A 19,897-nucleotide genomic window follows, 5' to 3' on the forward strand; every position below is an offset into this window, starting at 1 on the left:
AGTCATGCTCACATACCTTTGCATGTCTTGCCGTCTGCCTGAAGCTGGAAGCTGTTATTACAGTAGCATGTGGGCCCACTGGGTGTAGGGACGCAATGGTGCTGACAGCCCATTCGAGAACAGTTGACACGGAGCTCTGCACAAGGGCAGGGGAGACACTCAGGCCACCCCAAGACAGCGACTACCCCAGACACACAGCCATCCCAAGACGGCAACCACCCCAGTCACACAGCCATCCCAAAACAGTGACCACCCCAGACACACAGCCATCCCAAGACAGCAACCACCCCAGACACACAGCCATTCCAAGACAGCAACCACCCCAGTCACACAGCCATCCCAAAACAGTGACCACCCCAGACACACAGCCATCCCAAAACAGTGACCACCCCAGACACACAGCCATCCCAAGACAATAACTACCCCAGACACACAGCCATCCCAAGACAGCAACCACCGCAGATACACAGCCCAGCCACCCCAAGACAGCAACCACCCCAAACACACAGCCACCCCAAGATAGCAACCATCCCAGACACATAGCTATCTCAAGACAGTGCCCCCTCCATTTCCAGTCACCCTTCAGAAACTGCTCTGAAGTAAAGGCCATCATGTCTGAGAGGGAGGGACTGAGGAAGCAGTGTAGTATTTTACAAAGCCGATAAGGGACTAACACAGAGGTCACGGCCAACTGTGGCTTGTCACCTGCCTCTTCCTGCCCTGACACTCAGCACATCTGTGTCTCCCATAGGATGGGTTCTGGGATCCACAAGAAGGGACAGTGAATCTCATCCCTTCTGTGTGCTTCTAGTTTGCACCTAAAGGGAGTTACTGTGTCAGCTCCAGCTGAGGGGGAAGAACAGACAGACATGGTTGCTTTCGTCTTCTGGACTAAAAGTACTGTTCTAAGTCATCTTTGAGCTCTGGGGGCCTCACAGGAAAGACCCAGAGTCCAGATGGAGGACGGAGAGGAAGAATAAAATGGATTCTTCTGCCATGACCCACTTCCACAGGGGAGACAGGGGTAAGACAGGGGCAGGGAGAGGTACAAGAACAACCCCTCCCAAGACCAGCGACCCAATTAAGGGCTTGTTGGGGCTGGGCAACTAGGCCACAAAGACCCCTTTGTCCAAGTGCCCACTCCTCCCCAGAAGAGAACAGCTCAAAGGATAAGGTGTTTAGGGCACTAAGTCTGCCAGAAGGGGCTGGGATAGGGAGGCGGGACTCGGTTATTCCTTCTGCTCTTCTCTGACCAGAAAGCCCAAATTTACCACCATCATTGTCTTTTGCCAAGGAAGAAAATGTTGTCTGCTGTGGAAGATCTAGTCTTGGTGTGTGTGGGGGGCGGGGGGTTCAGAGTCGAGTCATTTTGTTTGTTTGTTTCTGTTACTGAAAAGTATTCCACAAGGAAGCAAACCTGAGCACGAGCTGTTGGCTAAGATTGGACATGGGGCTGAACTTAATTTCTGCATCTCCTTCCAAGATCTCCAGATGAAATCAACCAAAAGAAAGGAGGGGGGAAAAATCCCCCACAAACTCCCTTGCTCCACAGTCCATGCCAGAGTGAAAGGATCCAGATGTGCCTCCTCCCACAGACAGATGTTTTCTGACATGTGCATGACATACGACGCTTGCCACACCCCGACTTCCATAACTGCTTTCCTCAAGGCCTGTCAGACATGGCTCGCTCCAGGCCCAGAGCCCAGGGCAGAAGAAGAAGAGGCTACTATTTCTCTAAGAGCCGGGCCTGAAGCTTTGTCACCACCCATATCACGGTTCCTCTCAAACTGCTACCACAGCTAAGAGACACTGATGGTGAGTACTCCCTCCTCAGACTGAACTCCTCCCCATCTTAGCTGTGAGCACAGCACCTCTGTCCCTCTCTCAGGATTCAGATAGGAAAGCGTTCAAAGAAGGAGTCCAGGATTAAAAACAAACAGCATAAAAATGCCAACTCCTCATTTAATAGTTGAGAACAGACTTGAAAAGAGCTAGTGACTTATCCAAGCACACACAGCCAGAAGAAAGTGCCTGGTCAGGCCCATGGCTGAAGCCTTCAGGGCTGTCAGATCAATCTCCAAGCCCAAGGGGCCTTGCAAATCTGGGCATGGGAGCAGAACAAGGCCTCATACACACTGAAGCTCAAGGACGGTCCTTGATCATAAACCAGCCATCCCACCAGATGCTGAGCCAAGAGATCCTGTATCCATGGCACAGGAGAGTGTGGGGAGCCCCTACCTCGGCAGTGAGCACCCTCATCTGAGCCATCCATGCAATCCTGGATCCCGTTGCAGAGACGAGACATGGGGACACACAGCTCGGTCCCCAGGCAACTGTGCTCATTTGGTGGGCATCTCTGGGCTTTACTCTGTGGACCTGGGAGCAAACAGAAGTGACAGCATGACCAGGCTGCCTGGGGTGTCTGTCTAGGTGTCTCTGTAATGGGTGGGTAGGTTTAATAAACCAAGATTGGCATTTCAGATAGCGGCACATTCTAGATCTCAAGAGGTGTTAGGCTAGGGCCTACTCCCTAAGGGAGCCCCCAGCCTCAACATTCTCTAATCAGGAGACAGGCAGAAGGCAGAAGTGAAAGGTTTTGCTGGGTTTAAGGAAACACAGTCCCTGGCAGAAAGGAGCTCCAATGATAAACAAACACACACTAACTTTATGTGGGTTTCAGAGCGCAGAGCTGTGTCTACAAGAGAGCCAGTTCATGCACCAGCACCAGCCTTCTGCAGCTCTCCAACGCTGTGAGTGCACCAAATTAAAACCACGTATAAATATATACTAGTTTTTTGATCCATCAAAAGAGGGCAAAAGATCTCTAATAGTTTCATACACAGAATATTCATATAGTGAAAACAATATTTTGAGCGCCTTCGGTGAAAGCATTCAAACTAACCTTAGCAGTTTGCTTTTTTTTTTTCCCCCAGCGTGGCTACTTGGAAATTTCAGAACTGTGTATGTTGACTTATACCTATTTCAATACAGTATTATTCTAGACTTGCAACCCAGAGCAAAGATCTAACGAAAGGATCTGGAGATGTCAAAAGCTGTGGCCTACTAACCACATCCCTCTTAATTGCCACGGTTGCTGGCTGGAGGGATGAGAGGTTAAGACGATGATCCCAACAGGTAAGGGTATATGAGAGGGTGTGTATGGGGGCAGAGCCTGACAGGCACTGCTCGTGCAGGGAGTGGTTCGTGGGCAAGAAGTTCCCATAACATCTTGTGACCCTGCCTGGATTTATATGTTCCCCTGCCAGTCTGTGTGTTCAGGCATCTGTCAGAGTGTTTCTGCAGCCACTCCTGGGAGTGTATAGCATCTGCATGGGTTATACAAACCTGTCGGCGTCTTTGTCTGGTGGGTGGGCCAGGTGGGGCTATGTGTATCTGCTATGCTCCAGGAGAATGCATGTGTGTGAACACACATGTGGGGAACTATCTGAGATGGGATTTGTATCAAACTGAAAGAAGGATGAACAAGAGTGTGACCCAGCCCTTCTCTGTGGCTTTCTGTCCTTCCGCCACACAGGCAAGGGGTCAAACACGTGGAGAGGAAGTAGTATCTACTCCTCCAGGCAGGAATGCAGGGGTGAGGAAGAAAACAGGTGGCTTCATTTCCACCCTTCACCTTCAACCTTTGATGACCATGGTTGGAAGTATGGGGAAAGGGTACAGATAGGACCAGAGCCAGATGAAGTCCAGAGCATGCTAAGACCTTGGCCAGGATTGGCCATGTATGGAAGATACTGGGGGTGGAGACCCCAGTACTCTAGAGTCCCGGCAGCAAGTCCTCCACCCTTTAAACCCTCCCCATCCTGGCCACTGGCAGGGTGAAGGCTGGGTGGGGACCTTTCTCCCAGTTTAAACAGCTGCCTCTGATTACACCACTTATTGGGGGCAGGCGAGGGCAGGGTGTCAGGAAGGGTACAGGGGTGGGGCTTCTGGTACAGGGACTGAGTAAGGCCAATGGCCTTTGGCCTGGGACTAAGGGTAGCAGGGTACCTGGCAAGACCTGAAGGCCACTCATTGAGCACCAGCCAGAGAAGTTTCAAAGTGGGGAAGAAGAAAATGCTCAAAGAAAAGTGTGGCTCAGTTATCTCCTCATGACAAAGGTGCAGCCCAGAGGATACTGTCCCCAACAGCCTTGGGGACATGGGAGCCAAAGGAGAAGTCCAGGGTGCTGCTGTTACGCATGCCAGGGAGTGTGTGGGTCCTCTGAAGAAGCAGGGATACTTTAGCTGTGTCCTGGGCACAAGTACAGAGCAAGCCCCATGCTAGGCTAGAGACGGCTGCTCTCATCTGGAGAGAGCAAGCCAGGGAAGATACTCACAGATCTCGGGGGCTTCATCAGAGCCATCCGGACAATCTCTTTCCCCGTCACACCGCCAGCCCTTCGAGATACAGGTGATTTGGTCTCTGCAGGCAAACTGCTTAGGGCTGCAAGTTTTAGGGGCTGAAGGCAAGGAAAGAAAGGGTAACCGTAAAGGAGGGAACTCTCTCTTGGACCCTGGAGCTTCCTAAGGCTCGTTCTTCTCCAGCATCAATCCGCCATACCGTGGACCCGGAACAATGGAGGAGCCAAAAGGACCTTATCACCTCTTTCCAAGTTTCCTAGGTTGTCTGTTCAGCAGGCCCCTGTAGCTCCTTGCTGTTTGTCACCCCACCAGACACCAGCACACCTCACTCTGCCAGGGATGATGGTGGGACAGGGCAGAGACCTTCACTGTGCTCTTTCTCTGTGTTCCTCTTGTTCCCGTCCAGCTGGCCTTTCTTAACCTCTGACCTCAGGATGCTACTGACCTCTTGATCTATATCACCCAGCTCCTACCCCTTACCACTGGACCCCTGGAAGAGAACTGTAGGGGTGCCCTTGGCATACAGTGTGGCTTGGAGATGTTATCTGCAGAGGACAGCTGGGCAGAAACTTCAGCTTCCACAAGACACAAGACCACAAGTAGGACTTTTAGGGGAGTTCTCTGGATAAGAAGGACCTAAAGCTCATTACCCAGCAGAGGCAGGGTGCTGGTTGGCTTGATCTCTAGGAACTAACTGTGGTACCCCTCACCTGTGGAGTGATTATATCCATGGGAACCACCTGGCTCTAATCCCGCTCATCCCCCCTCCCACCCTCATGAGGAGCTCCACCAGAGACAGCGGGCAGTACTGTGATCAGCATGAGTGTAGCAGACAGTGATAAACTAGCTTTTTCCACGTGCCATCTTATTTAGTCTTTCCCACAAGATGAGAAGAGGGAAGGCTAACCCACAGTTTCTGGGCCAGACCTGCCCAGGATCACACACCTGGCAAGTGACAAACCAGGACTCAACCCAGTTCAGCCAAATCTAGGTTTCTGTTGTTGTTGCTTTGTTTCCTTTTTTCTTTTTCAAGTTTTATTTTATGTGTATGGGTGTTTTGCCTGCATGGCTGTCTGTGTAGCACATTTGCCTGGTGTCTGAGGAGAGCACAGAAGCACTGGGTCCCACGGAAGTAGATTTAGAAAAGGTGCGAGATGCCTTTGCAATGGTGGGAATTGAACTCAGGTACTCTGGAAAAGCAAGCAGTGAGTCTTAACCACTGAGCCATCTCTCTGGCACAAGGGCTCTAGGTCCTTAAGGAGTACAGCCCTCACCTGGCAGCCATACCCCTAACCCATCTGTTCCAGTCACCATGTCCTGCACGGGACAGGGGTCTTTCATCCACATCAGGGCAGGAGTCTCCTCTCCCGGTTTCTCATCACCTTTTCTCCCACAGGGTAGAGCCCATTTCTGTTTCTCTGACACATACTGAAGGCCAGCTCTGTGCCAGGCACTGAACTAGGCACCAAGATGTGTCCAAAGGTCATGGACCCCTCGGGACCCACAGTTCCTGGGGGAGACTACATAGTACTAACGGAGGGCTGAGACAGAAGAGTAAGAAAAGTGTGTCAGGGCTCTGAAGGAGGAAGTTGGATGGCCACACGAAATGTCCTCTCTCCCTCATCCCCAGCTCTGGCGGAGGGGACTGTACCCAGGCCCCCGGCCAGAACCAGAGCTGAGTTCAGGAAACACATCAAGGATGGCCTGGCCAGGCCCCCTTGGAGTCCCCCTCCCTTCCTTCTCCCCCCTCCCCTGATCCGGGAATAAAGGCCCCTTGAGGAGGTGGATAATGCTGAGTTCATTGCCCCACTGGGCCAGCTGTGAGGTCTTCCCGGGGAAACAGCCCGCCAGCCTAGTTAGCATGCTGGAGACCACCACTTCCCCTGGCCAGCTAGGCGGCCTGAGGGGGAGAGAGGGACTGCAGCAGCTCTCAGAGACAGATGGGGTGTTTGGAGCTCAGAATCGGACCCCTGAGACACCCAGGCTGATGACACATCTTCCCCTTCCCACCTGGGGGCTGAGCACATGCCCCCCCCACTCGCCAGGGGCAGAACCCACAGCCAGGGCCTGAGGTCACTGGCTGGTCACTCTGACCTCCTCTGTCTTCTGAGCCCCAGCCGTGGGTCCCCTCCTCTGACTCTCACATGGTTCCCCCACTGTCCCCCACCCCCATTTTTGGCCTGAATTCGACAGAGGAAACAGCAGCTGGCAAACTCCAAAAGCTGAAATGAGAGATTCACAAACCAGATGTGCTCTTGTGGAGGGCAGTGGGGGATGGGCTCCCTCCCTCCCAGAAAGGAAGAGGAGGGCTCAGACCCTGTCCTGCACCATCTCCTCAGGCCCAGGGGCACAGGGTGGATGGAGGAGAGGGCGGGTTGCAGGTCTCTCAGGAAAACCAGGATAGCAGAAGGATTGGAGAGAGATAAGTAAAAGAACTTCCTGTCAGCCATGGTGGAGAAAGCCCTAGGAATTTTGAGTGAGAAGGCTGAAGCCTGTCTTTGATTTCCTTCAGGGGGAGAAGGAAAACACATAACCTACTTTGGGGCAGTCTCCACAGCCAAGTGAAGCCTCCTCCAAGCTGGGAGGGAGCCGGGAGTGGGATGGGGGAGGAAACATATAATCTCTTTAAAGGCCAAGCCAACCTAGATGCCCTTAGAGGAGTCTTCTGCATCTGAACTCAACACACAGAAAACCTGTCATTGTGGCCTTCAGATGGGTTAGGAATTGGCAGCCTCAGTCAGTCCCTGCCTGTCCCCTCACTGTCCCCAACACCAGATGGCAGTGAATTTTCTTTAAAGGTGACCACTGAGTACCACACACATATCTGAAGCCCTGGGGTCCAACTGTCAGGCTATGAGATGTTTGCCAGCTTAATCCCATCCTACAGAGAACACTGAGAAAGAAGAGGTAGGAACATGGTTCCCTATCAGAGGGAGGGCAACAGCGATTGTTCAGACTGGGTAGCCTCTGGGGATGAGGGCATGGAGGAGTGGGACAAGAATGGGAGAGAGGAGGGCTGGGGCCTAAGGGAGAATCAGGAGAGAGGGAGGAGGGAGAGAGAGCTGCAGGAGTACGGGGACACAGGGGTGTCTGTTCTCAGCTTTGCCTAGAGATGTGACCGCCATGCTAACTTGGCCAACACCCTGCCCCTCCCCAACCAGGCACCCAGCCCAGCCATGGCCCCCAGGGCCACCAAGCTGGAGCCAGGGCAGGAGGTGTGGGGTTGGGTGTGTATCCAGACACAACACAGACCCCACCGCCTGGCTCAAGCCTTGGCTATCTCCTCTGTCTCACTCTGGGACCTTGGGGTAGGGTGGTGACGGGAGGCCAGTACGCCTGACTAGGGAAGAGGGAGAAGAGAAAGTGTAGCCCTGGACAGAGACTCTCCAAAGAAGGGGGGAAGGGGCTGCCCTTCAACAACCCCCGGGAGCCCCAGGCCTTCTTCCTGAAGGACTGAGAGCAGGAGCAGCAAGAAAGTGACCCTGGACCACTTGGAGAGTGACGGGGTAGAGATAGGGATAGGTGCCCCTGATAGGTATGGGGATATTCTTTAAGGGAAACCACATGGCCAAGCTCAGGGAACAAGCCAAGCTGGAGACAGACTACAGGGATCTAAGCTTTCAAACACTGGGCAGCGAAGGCCTTCTGCCCAACACAGAGCTTTCGCCAAATTTTATGTATTTTGGGTGTTACCAGTGGCTCCTTCCCTCGGCTCAGTGAGGTTCAGACACATTTTTGTCATTCCTGAGTCTGAAACCCTGCTTTGCGGCCTGGGACAGATGGACAGACAGCCAGGGGAAAAGAAGGGTCTACCCTTCAATCCTGAGTCAATATTGACTCAGCAGGACATCAGCCTGACCCACGACCCTGTCTCTTCCTTTCCCTACAAATAAAATCCAGATCCCCTGGAATGCCTGCAGAGGTCAACACATCTCTCAAGGCTGAGTCCCTTGTTATTAGCCCTCCCCCATGCCCACATGGCCTGTGCTCACCGGTGGTAAAGACCTAAGCTCCTGACTTGTTCTCTAGGTCTTTCCCACCAGGAGGAAGTTCTACCAGAACTCTTACTTCCCTCTTTTCTTTCTGAAACACCTCCAGTCCTCCCTTTTAGCCCACAACAAAAATAAACAAAAATCAAGGGTTTTGTTTGTTTTTGTTGTTGTTCCAGAAATATGTGCCCTGAAGACAATTCCCAAAATCAGTGAGGAGAGTTAGGAGAGAGGAACTTGGAGGATGTTGCAGGGGACGGTCTAGGTTCAGGAAGGTAAGCGGCAGGCAGGGAAGCCCAGGAGAAATGCTACCACCAGGTAGGTTTCAAGAGCTAGGGACCGCACAGAGGTTAGAGTTAGACAAAAGAAATGAAGACAGTGACTGAGAACAGAGTCAGGCTGCAAAGGATGTGCAAATACAAGATAAGAACTAAGAGGGCCAGAGACACAGAGCAGACAGACAACAAAGTAGACAGCCAAAAAAAGCATGAAGGGGGCTGGGGCAGGAGTTGCCCAGAGGGTGACACAGCTCTCCTGGGGTGAACCCAGAGAGTGACACCCCCCCCCCATGACAGAGTGGAGGGCAGCACATATCCTGGCCTTGGGAGACAAAGTCCCAGCATCAGCAACAATGTGACTAACGGGAGTCTAGATTAGAGACTGCTGTCTCTCACAGAGTGGGAGGGTGCCCCCCCTTCCCCCCACACAAGGAAGTCGAAGTCTTCAGCCAGGGAAGTCGGGGCTTGGGACTGTCATCTTGTGGGATTGTGATGAAGAGTACCCTCTCTCTGTCCCTCACCACCTTCTGGGAGGCTCCGCACTGGTGCCATGAGGTCGCAGCACGGGAAACACTCCAGAGCTAACTGCTTCCTTCTCCAAACAACACAGGATCCTGCTAACCAGGCTGAGATCTGGGACAGAACGCAGGAGGCAGGACCAGGTTCCTAGCACAAGTCACCACCAACTCAGGGACCCTTGCACAGTCCCACTCAGCAGCCAGGGTCCCTGAGGGCAAGCAAGCTCTCCTACTTAGATCTGGATCACGGCAGAGTAAAGACTCCAAGGGCCAGGGGAGACCCAAGAAGAGAATTCAGGGTGTGCGTGAGAGAATTCATTCTAGGTCCGGGGTTAAAGTAAAACTGGGATAAGTAAAGTCTTTCCAAAGGATGGCTGTTGATTTGGGGTTTGTTGGTACAGGGGACAGAACCCCAGGATCTTAAGCATTAAGCAGGCTATGTGTGCCCTGCCTCCCCGCTAAGTTGCATCCTACCCAAGGAAGGGATTTGAAGAGGATATGGGTTTGGAAAGGGGTGACATGGGTGGAGGGAATAATGAAATAGAAAGCACGGAAAACAAGACTGGAAGAAAAAGTCTTGTGAAGTGGCCCCCCGACATCAAAATAACGGCCCCAATGAATCTCCTCCCTGCGCCTGGCTTTGAAGGAGGGATGTTTAGGATTTGGGTCTGAACAGGGAGACTAGAGACTGGAATGTTCTCCAGGAATACAGGAGGCTGACACTTCAACCTCATAACTCACTTCAACTGTCCACCTTTCCCAGCAACTTCTAACATGCCGGCTCAGGCGGGAGAAGAGAGGACTGGGGACAGAAGTCAGCTGTCTGCCCCGAGCTGGTTACCTGGCCTTCAAGCTCCTCCACCATGAACTCCACCATCTCAGCAGGGTCCTCAAAGAGCCTTATCTCTGCCTTTTCAATCCTCCTTGGCTACAAATGTATCCAAATGTGTCTACCAGGAGGAAGTGAAGCCTCTCACCCCACGAGGCAGAGGACTCCAGTATGAGTTTCAGACCCAGAGAGAAGAGAGTATGGGGCGGTCCCTAGAGTTATTTCTGAGCAACAGGAAGGGCAATTAGAACTGTTAGGTACGTCGAGGCAGGAGGCTCCTTCTCCAGAAAGCCAAGAAGGATGCTCAGTGTCTAGAGAGCTGGGCTAAGCGCTCCAGAATGCACAGGACCCTATTCCTCTACAGGTTCTCTCTTCCTCCCAGGAGACCGTCCTTTCCCTAGGATTGTATTTCTTGCCAGAGATGGGACAGAGGGCACCCCGTGTGCTAGGACAAATACCCTACCACTGACCTTTACTCTAGCCCTGACCGACCACTCACAGAGCTGAAACAAACTGGGGACTTAGCAGTACATAGCTCGAGACAATTAAGGTGAACGTGTCAAAGTTCCTCATTCCATCACCACCAATCACCTTAGTGCAGCATTTAGGGTCCTGGGAGTTATGCTCACACTGAATGAGCCAGGGATCTCCACAAGCATCTTTCCCTTCTACCTGATTCCACCCACTCTCCATCCATGGGGCTCCTGAAGGGCCTGTTTCTTGCTTAATACATTTTCTTCCCAAAGCTCTTTGCCTCAGTTTCCCCTCTTCCCTCCCAATGCTCAAACCAAAAAGAAAGCACAGGATGATGTTAAATGTGAAGGGCAGAGGGTGTCTGCACAGGCTTGTCTGACAGGGCAGAGTCTCTTTCCTCATTGCAGGCAGAAAATTAGGGGTGGCACCCAGACAAAACAGTCCCCAACATGACATGACCGAGGACCACTGAGTAAACTGTTTTCCTGGGCACAGCTGCCTCCTGACTCTCTTGTCCTCCTCCCCAAACTGAAACAAGTTAGGGGGTGGGGGGAGGATACATAATCTGATTTCAGGGAAAAACTTTCCCAATCCTGGCCTGGCAAACTCTGGAAGGCAGAGGAGGGCTGGCTGTAAGATGCTATGAAGCTGTTGTTCCCAGTGAGAGGCAAACCTGACAGGAAGTCACGAAATCTCACCCCTTCTCAAGTTAGAGACCCAGCCCAATTCAACCCCATGACCCCTGCGTGAAGCTTGGGCAAGTTTTGAACTGTCGAGTCACTGCATGAGGAGAAACAGCTGACAGAAGAGGGGCAAGGGGCGCGCAGTTCCCCCAAAAGAACACAGAGCCCAAATCCAACTAGCATACAAAGTGTACGTATGAGGTGAGGCAGGACTGGCCTTTACACATTTACTAAATGAGCAGGAATTGGGGTGTAGGTACATGTCATAGACCCCCATCCCAATCAACTCTCCTTCCAATGGAAACTGTGACCAAGCCAGAAATCGGAGAGACAGAGCTTCCTCTGGACCCCTCCCGAGCCATCCAGACCATTCTCCAATCTCTTCCAGAATGATGACATCTGACGTTTTCCTCTCATCTTAAAGCTCCCAGGAATTAAGAAGGGAAATTTCAGCCGTAAGCATCACCAGACCCCTCCATCCCTCAACCGGCTACTGACAGAGGCCCTCAGAGGGGAAGTGCTCACTTCGGAACCCAGGCAGGCAGCCCAGGATTCTGGACCCAGGCCTCCATGCCTGGGATACAGGGCTCATTCCACACCCAAACAGGGGGCCCTCCCTATCCCCACCCACAGCTTTCTCGGCCTGCCTGCCCTTTGGCCAGCAGGGCACCCCTAGCCAGCTTTGCCTTCCAGCCTTCAGAGTCCACTGCAAAAGGCCCTCCGCCCCCTTTTGCAGCGGTACACAGCAAATCCGGATTCCTTCACAATTCAGATGGGGGGGGCAGGAGGGTGGAGGATGTAGGGGAGGCAGAGGCCCTCCCGTACCAGACATAGGAAGAGAAGGCCTCTCAATCCCAAGATCAGAAAAGGGGGAGCCCTCTTTTCCTAGCCAGGCCTCTGGTCTTTGTCTGAGCTGGGGGGCCCTGGAAGCATCATTTGTCCCAGGCTCCCATCCCCCAAATCAGACCCCATCCCCGCCCCCAGTCAGGCCGCTGCTGTGTCAGCTGGACTGGGATAACAAAAGGCACCCCCTCCCGCGGCTCTCTTCCCCATCCAGACGCAAGAGTGGGGGTTGGGGAGGGGGAGCCCCCAGGGGTCCATGGGGGCCGCCGGAATCTCACTCACCATCCATAGTGGCCCCGGCGACCAGAGCTGAAAGCAGGGGCAGCAGCAGCAGCAACGGCGGGGTCAGCATGGTGTGGGCCGATGGAACAGCAGCCCCCACCCTCTGGTCCTGTTACTTCTTGTCCTCGCCCCCCCCAATTGGGGGGTCCCCCTTTTATCTTCCTCTCCCTGACTCTTCTATTCTTATCCTTTCCTTAAGCAAAGCGAATCAGGGGCATAGGTGAAATGGTACAGTTCCGAGCCCCCTGGGAAGGGCCTGCTGACGCGGGTGCGCCCCCTGCCCCCAAATTCGAACCCTTCACCCCTGCTTTACTCCTCGCTCCTCTCCCCCTCCCAGGGCGAAGCTCACAGCCCCATCTCGGAGCCGCCTCCGGCTGCAAAAATGCACAATTGGGAGGAGGCGGGGTGGGGGGTGGGGGGCGTGGACCCGATGGGGGTGCCTTTGGTAGGGGCCTGATGGAGCACTAGGGGCTCCCCCGTTTCCGCCTCCTCAGTGCACTGGCCTAGAGCTCGCACCGCTGTTCCCCGGACTGAAGTGCCGGGGGGGGAGGGGGTGCTCCGAGGAGAGAGGAGGGGACAGGGAGAGGAGGAAGGAGGGAAGGGGGGGGAAAGAAAAAGAGAGGGTGGGGGGAGAAAGAGCTACGCGGGCAATCCTGACAGTGCGCATGCGCTGATTTGGCGCGCTGCCCTGGGGAGGGGGAGTCGGAGGCGCGACAAGCTTTGGAGTTCTGGGAAGCGGTCCGAGAGTGGGAGTCCCCGGGCACCCTGTCCTCTAACTGCATCTACTTCAACCCAGCGCCCGCTAGAGCTGGTGGAGCCGAGGGTGGGATGGGGTAAGGGGCGAGGAGAGCTGCGCTCTATAGTCTCTTTAAAACTCGATGTCACACCCCAGAATTTTAGATCCCCTCTGTGGGGTCCCGAGCCGCTGTCTAGGCGGAGGTCTGATTTCCTTGGGGAAAGCCAGACAGTGCCTCCCCAGCCTAGGGTGGGGGCAGGGGTGGCCAGTCCGCAGGGAAGGTGCGGGAAAGGCTGAGCTTTGATTTGGAGACTTTGTAAGAACCGGTTCGGGATTGGGGCCTGCGTCTTCAGGGGGCGGAGTGAAGGAGGGGCCACGTGGTCCCGCCCCCTCCTCGCTCCAGGGCTCAGAGTAAACAGGGACACCCGCGGGGACACGCTGCAGCTTGTCGGCCCGCCTAGGACTCAGGGATGGAGCCCACCTTAGTACCCGCCCAGCCCTGCTCGCCTGGCACGGGGCGCGGGAGAGGCAGGCTTGGTTTGGAGGGAGGTGACTCACCAGCGGGTGGGGTTGGGTTAGAGCGATCCCCTTTCGCCCTAAGAGGTCAGGCTTGATTTTTTTTTTTTTTTATTTGTTTTGTTTTTGATACCTTCTGACTGGCCTCCCACCAAGTCAGGGATTCAGATGCCAAACCACAAGGAGTTTGAATGAAGGACTTCTGAGCTCTGCTTCCAGACACCGATTCTAGGGGCTTGTGTGCTGAGTGCCGGACCTTTGTCCCCAGTCTTAGCCGGTTCGGGAACGGTACTCTGGAGTCCAGAAAGCGTCGGGCGGTTCTTAGGGCCGGCGAACGTGCTTCCGGCCACTGCCCTCTTGTGGGCGACGTTTGAAGGCTGTAGTGTCTGACTTTCTCTGTGACCTGAAGTGAAAGTTCTGGGAAGCTCAGCAGGCGACATCCCCTGCTAGAGATGGACTTTGAAGGCCAGGGACCAGTACACTAACTCCATAGGAGGGACCCCCACTCCATCCTGTCAGTGGCAGAAAAACGACAGACTTGTCCATTAAGGACAGAGAGCCTTTCGCAAATGAGAGCTTCCCACCAGCAGGCTTTGCCTAGGGACAGGATTATCATCTGTCTTTGTAGTCTCCCAGGCTGGACCCTCAGGGTCCATCTTTCCTCTATCCAGTTTCCAGCCTGTGCTCAAATAGAGGCCTGCTGTCTTCCTTTTGAAATATACTGCAGGTTTCCCTCTTTTTCCTAGCACAGAGTTTCTCCCAGCAGGGGTGGTCTGTTATTCTTCCTTTTATGCAGCATCTATGGCCTAATACACTGCCAGGCCCAGGCAGGGAGTCACTAAATATTTTTAGTGGATGCTTTAAAGGCTTCCTGCTAGGTCTCCACCCAATATTGTGGTCCAAGCGAAATCTGGTTGAAACTGACCTCAGGCAACGTTGACAGGAAAAAAAGATATCAATAGTTCCCATGTATTCTGTAGCCTAGGAAGGCTGAGGGCCTGCTGCTCTGCTTACACAGGTGAATCTTCCTGAAGCCTTCTTACCTCATGTCTCTTCCATGGACCTGTTCTGGGTATTTCTGATAACACTCATCCTTTAATTCTCTGCATCAATGTCTATTCTTCAAAACAGCAACCGAAGAAGAAAGAGGGGAAGGGGGAGGAGGGGGAGGGGGAAGGAGAAGGAAAGAAAGAAAGGAAGGAAAGGAAAGGAAAGGAAAGGATAGATGTGGGGCTGGAGAGATGACCTCAGGGGTTAAGAGCTCTTGCTGGGGGTTGGGGATTTAGCTCAGTGGTAGAGTGCTTGCCTAGCAAGCGCAAGGCCCTGTCTGGTCCCCAGCTCCAAAAAAAAAAAAAAAAAAAAAAAAAAAAAAAAAAAAAAAAAAAAAAAAAAAAGAGCTCTTGCTGTTCTTACAGGCGTCCTGAATTAAGTTTTCAGCACCCACATTGGGTGGCTCATAATTGCTCATAACTCCAGATCCAGGGGGAATCTGATGCCCTCTTGTGGCCTCCATGGGGACCTGCACATATGAGCACATTTCAACACAAAGACACATGAATAAAAATTTTTTTAAAAAGATTTATTTGGGGGCTGGAGAGATGGCTCAGTGGATAAGACCACTGACTGCTTTTCCAGAGGTCCTGAGTTCAATTCCCAGCAACCACACGGTGGTTCACAACCATCTGTAATGATATCTGATGCCCTTTTCTGGCATGCAGATATACAAGCAGACAGAACACTCACATACATTAAATAAATAAATCTTTTAAAAAGATGTATTATATATACAATGTTCTGCCTGCATATATGCCTACAGACCAGAAGAGGGCACCAGATCACATTACAGATGGTTGTGAGCCACCATGTGGTGCTGGGATTTGAACTCAGGACCTCTGGAAGAAGAGTAAGTACTCTTAACTTCTGAGCCCTCTCTCCAGCCTCTAAAAAATTGTTTTAAAAGCCTTTTGTTTTTATTGTTTTTAACTATGTATACGAATGTATGAGTATGTAGAGACTTAAGGCATTGGATCCCCTGCTGGAGCTGACACCACCACCCAACTTGGGTGCTGGGAATAAACTCAGGTCCTCTGGAAGAGCGGGTTATCCTTAACCACCAAGCCATCCCTCCAGCACCCTTGCCACCCCTTATCTCTTCCAAGAACTGGAATGCAGTGCAGTTCACTGAGTGCTCACTGGGCATACACCAAGCCCTGGGTTCGAAGCTACCACTGCATTCTGTATGCATGGCACCACCTGTAAACCCAGAACCAAGGAGGTGGATGCTAGAGGAGCAAGAGTGGAGAGTCAGAGGCCATCCATCCTTGGCTATAGAGGAAGAGCTGGATCAGCCTGTGCTACACGAGACCCTGTCTCAAAAGAGGGCAGAGCAGGAGGGTGGAGAGATGGCCGCTCTTCCAGAGGACCTGGATCTATTCCCAGGAACCACACGGCAGCTCACAACTGTAACTCCAGTTCCAGGGGATCTGACACCCTCACAGACATACATGCAGGCAGGACACCAATGTACATTAAAAAAAAAAAAAAAAAGTGTGCCACTACAGTGGGCATGAAGCCGGGGGATAGTAGCAGCTTTGGCTGGAATTGTAACAGAAATAATGAAAATTCAACACAATGAGTCAAATGTGAGCTTTTCTATCAGCCACCATGCTGGGTCTGTGCTATCTACTGAATGTGAGTGTGTTTTAATTTGTTTTCTTTTTTAAAAAATTATTTTTTTTGCTTATCATGCATTGGTGTTTTGCCTGCACGTCTATCTGTTTAAGAGTGCTGGATTCCGGGGTTGGGGATTTAACTCAGTGGTAGAGCACTTGCCTAGCAAGCGCAAGGCCCTGGGTTCGGTCCCCAGCTCCGAAAAAAAAAGAAAAAAGAAAAAAAAAAAGAGTGCTGGATTCCCTGGAACTGGAGTTACAGACAGTTGTGAGCCACCATGTGGGTGCTGTGAATTGAACCCAGGTCCTCTGGGAGAGCAGCTGGACTTTTAACCTGCTAAACCATCATCTCTCCAGCCCCATAGTTTTATTTTTATTAATTTTGCATTGCAAAAGATTATGACAATTAACAAAACTTAGAATATAAGAAAATGAACTTGTAACTTTTCTTTCCTTGTTTTTCAGTTTGTCTTTTGTCGTTGTTTTGTTTTTCTTTTATTTATTATTTATTATTATTCTTTTCTTTTATTTATTATATATAAGTACAATGTAGCTGTCTTCAGACACACCAGAAGAGGTCATCGGATCTCATTACAGATGGTTGTGAGCCACCATGTGGTTGCTGAGATTTGAACTCAAGATCTCTGGAAGAACAGTCAGTGCTCTTAACCGCTGAGCCATCTCTCCAGCCCCCTGGTTTTGGTTTTTCAAGGCAGTGTTTCTCTGTGTAATAGATCCGGTTGTCCTAGATTTGCTTTATAGACCAGCCTGATCTTGAACTCATAGAGACCCATCTGTCTCTGCTTCTGCCTCCTGACTGCTGGGGCTAAAGGCATGTGGCCAAACTCCTCACTGCTTAAACCCCCACTTTTGGCCCCAGCCTCAGAAAAACCACTAGGCATATTCCTTAGAAGAGTCTTCAAGGAAGCCTGTTGGTTTTAGTGGTGTACGGTTACAAGTGACATCCTTTAAAATCAGAGGAGCTGGCGTATACTGACTGTTCAGAACTCACATTCTGTTCCTCACCTTAGCTTGCCTTGAGCTCCTTCCAGGCTGTCTGTACAGATCCAGACCGTGCTCCTTGATGGCCGGGTGCTTAGTTTGTCCTGGTATATGAACCGCTGACACTGTGAGATGACAGCATGCTCGTCCCTACCCGAGCCTATCACGGGAAGCTCTGTTCCCACAGCCCTCCCAAGAGCTTTGCTGTTGTTACTCCTGAGCTATTCAAAAACCCAGGGGTGGGCTGGAGAGCACAAGTCTGCTTTCCAAAAACTCAGAGAACAGAGGCGGGGGAATCAGAAGTTCGAAGATGGTTTGGAACACAAGAGGGCTCTCTTTCCACAGCAGCCTGGGCTGTGTGGTAAAATCCTGCCTTAAACAGAATAAATCTCACCTGTACTCATCATGGTCTCAGAATCTAGAGTTTAGCACTTCATTTTAAGGATTCTTTGTCCACTACCAGACCATAAACTCCTTTAGAGCAGACTCTGTCCTCGGCTCTTTTAATGCCTCCCCTGAGTCACCCCTCCACAATTCCCTCCCATCACTTCCCATGTGCATGTGCCCCACCCACCCCAGCTTCGGCTCTTGATTGACTGGGGAAGAAACTAGCTGCTCCAGGGAAGTCGGCTGGGTAGAGAAAGGATGTTCCTGTAAACATCTTCTCTCTGTGGTGTTGCCGCAATGCCTATTGTTCATTTTCTCTTTGTCTCTCAGTGTTTTCTCTCCTCCACTTTCCTTAAGATAGCCCATCTTCATGCGCATTGAGTTGAATTATAACCTAAATGGGAAAATCAAATAAGAATTTTCTGAAGTTCATGACCAGGCTGCCAAGAACAGTGATAGGCTTTCATATCTTCCTTCATCAAATTATTAAACATTTTGCTTTTGTGGCGGGGGTGTGGTGGGGGTGGGGAGTGGCTGAGTATAAGAGGACCTGGGACAGGGCATTGGGGAGGCAGAGCTGGGACAATCAGGCCATTGGCTATCGCCACCTAGTGGTCAGTTCGGGAAGTGTAAATAGGAAGAGAGCTCTGAAAGGTCTAACTTTCCTGATGCTGCCACCCTAATACAGCTCCTCATGCTGTGGCGACCTTCAACTGCAAAACTATTTCCATTGCTACTTCATAACTGTAGTTTTGCTACTGTTATGAATTGTAAACATGTGTATTCTGATGGTCCTAGGCGACCCCTGTGAAAGGATCATTCAACAACCCCCAAGGGGTCGCGACCCACAGGTTGAGAATCACTGGTCTAATAGGAGGTGAGGGAAAAAGAAGTGGACAAACGCTTAGTGAGCAATTGCCATGGAGCAGGTAGTTACAGAATATGGAAGCCAGGCGTAGTGACCTGTGCCTTTAATTCCAGCGCTTGGGATTCAGAGGCAGGTGGATCTCTGTGAGTTCAAGGCCAGCATCTACCTAGTAAGTTCCAGGATAGCCAGAGCTATATAGTGAGATCCCGTCTTGAAAAAACAAAGCAACAACAACAACAACAACAACAGAATGTGGGTACCCACTTAAGTCTCATACCTCTTCGTAGCATACGTGCTCTATATAGTTAACAGACTAGGAAATGGATACTCCTAGAGATTACAGAATCTGTTCCAAGCGTCTATGCAGATGGGAGACCAGATTCCGTTTCTCTATAAAACATTTCTTATGTCTCCCAGCATAATGATAGGCCCCTGGGGTCAAGAGTTAAAAACAAGTGGACTACCTTTCCAGAACTTACAGGTTAATGGGGATGTTCAATAAGGTAACCGGCTATTATAACCCAGATGTTTTATGTCTATGATGAAGGTCACGGAGGAGGCCATGGGGATCAGGGAAAGATCAGAGTTCTGGTTAAAGGGTCGTGATAAAACAAGCTAGTGGTCTCAGTTAAAGTTGCAAGAGAGGAAGGGGATGATAAGCAATGACCTGAAGAATGTGAGTTTTAGGCTGGAGGCAGACAAAGATGGGAAAGAGGAAATTTAAACTTAGAAGAGTGAAACAGCTGGAGAGATGGCTCAGCATTTAAGAGCACTGACTGCTCTTCCAGAGGTCCTGAGTTCAAATCCCAGCAACCACATGGTGGCTCACAACCATCTGTCATGGGAATCTGATGCCCTCTTCTGGTGTGTGTGAAGACAGCTACAGTGTACTTACATATATATTAAATAAATAAATTGAAGAAGAAGAAGGAGGAGGAGGAGGAGGAAGAAGAGGAGGAGGAAGAGGAGGAAGAAGAGGAGGAGGAGGAGGAGAAGAAGAAGAAGATAATGACTATGGATAACTGAGTAATATTTGGGGGGGCAGGAGTAGAGGAAATAGTGACTAAGATATCAGAAAGGCAAATCACAAAGGAGGCAAATCGTTTTGTCTAAAACTTAAGTAAGGGAACCAGAAGAGAGACACTATGGAGGTGGGATCAAAGATACTAATGGCTAGCCGGGCGTGATATTAATGGCGCCTGTTCTTTAACCTTAGCTTTCCAGAGCCAGAGGCAAGCAGGACTCTGAGTTCAAAGCTAGCTTGGACTCTCAAGTGCTGTGATTAAAGGGATGTACCACCACTGCCTGGCTTGTAATATATTTTTAAAAATAACGTTCCCAACATTTGGCTGCACATTGTATCTCAGCGCTGAAAACTGCCAGATCTCAGGACTGGTAAGCTAAAGAACTTGTGGCAGCATAGCATGGCCTTGCTACAGGGGTTCACAGATTCATGGGACAA

The 19,897-nt window shown here is 51.3% G+C and overlaps 1 protein-coding gene across 1 annotated transcript in view; it reads right to left on the minus strand.

The window, feature by feature from the left end:
• Positions 1–12,792, minus strand: part of Lrp1 (LDL receptor related protein 1) — an 80,682-nt gene extending 67,890 nt beyond the window's left edge. Inside the window, exons 1-4 of the mRNA XM_032914049.1 lie at positions 12,258–12,792; positions 4,337–4,459; positions 2,239–2,376; positions 17–136 (exon numbers count right to left, since the gene is read on the minus strand). Of these exons, the coding sequence (XP_032769940.1) occupies positions 17–136; positions 2,239–2,376; positions 4,337–4,459; positions 12,258–12,327 (451 nt within the window). The 5' untranslated portion in view covers positions 12,328–12,792. The remainder of the gene's footprint in view (positions 1–16; positions 137–2,238; positions 2,377–4,336; positions 4,460–12,257) is intronic.
• Positions 12,793–19,897: the final 7,105 nt, after the last annotated feature.

This window comes from Rattus rattus, chromosome 1 (genome assembly GCF_011064425.1).
Source record: "Rattus rattus isolate New Zealand chromosome 1, Rrattus_CSIRO_v1, whole genome shotgun sequence".
Taxonomy (NCBI): Eukaryota; Metazoa; Chordata; class Mammalia; order Rodentia; family Muridae; genus Rattus; species Rattus rattus.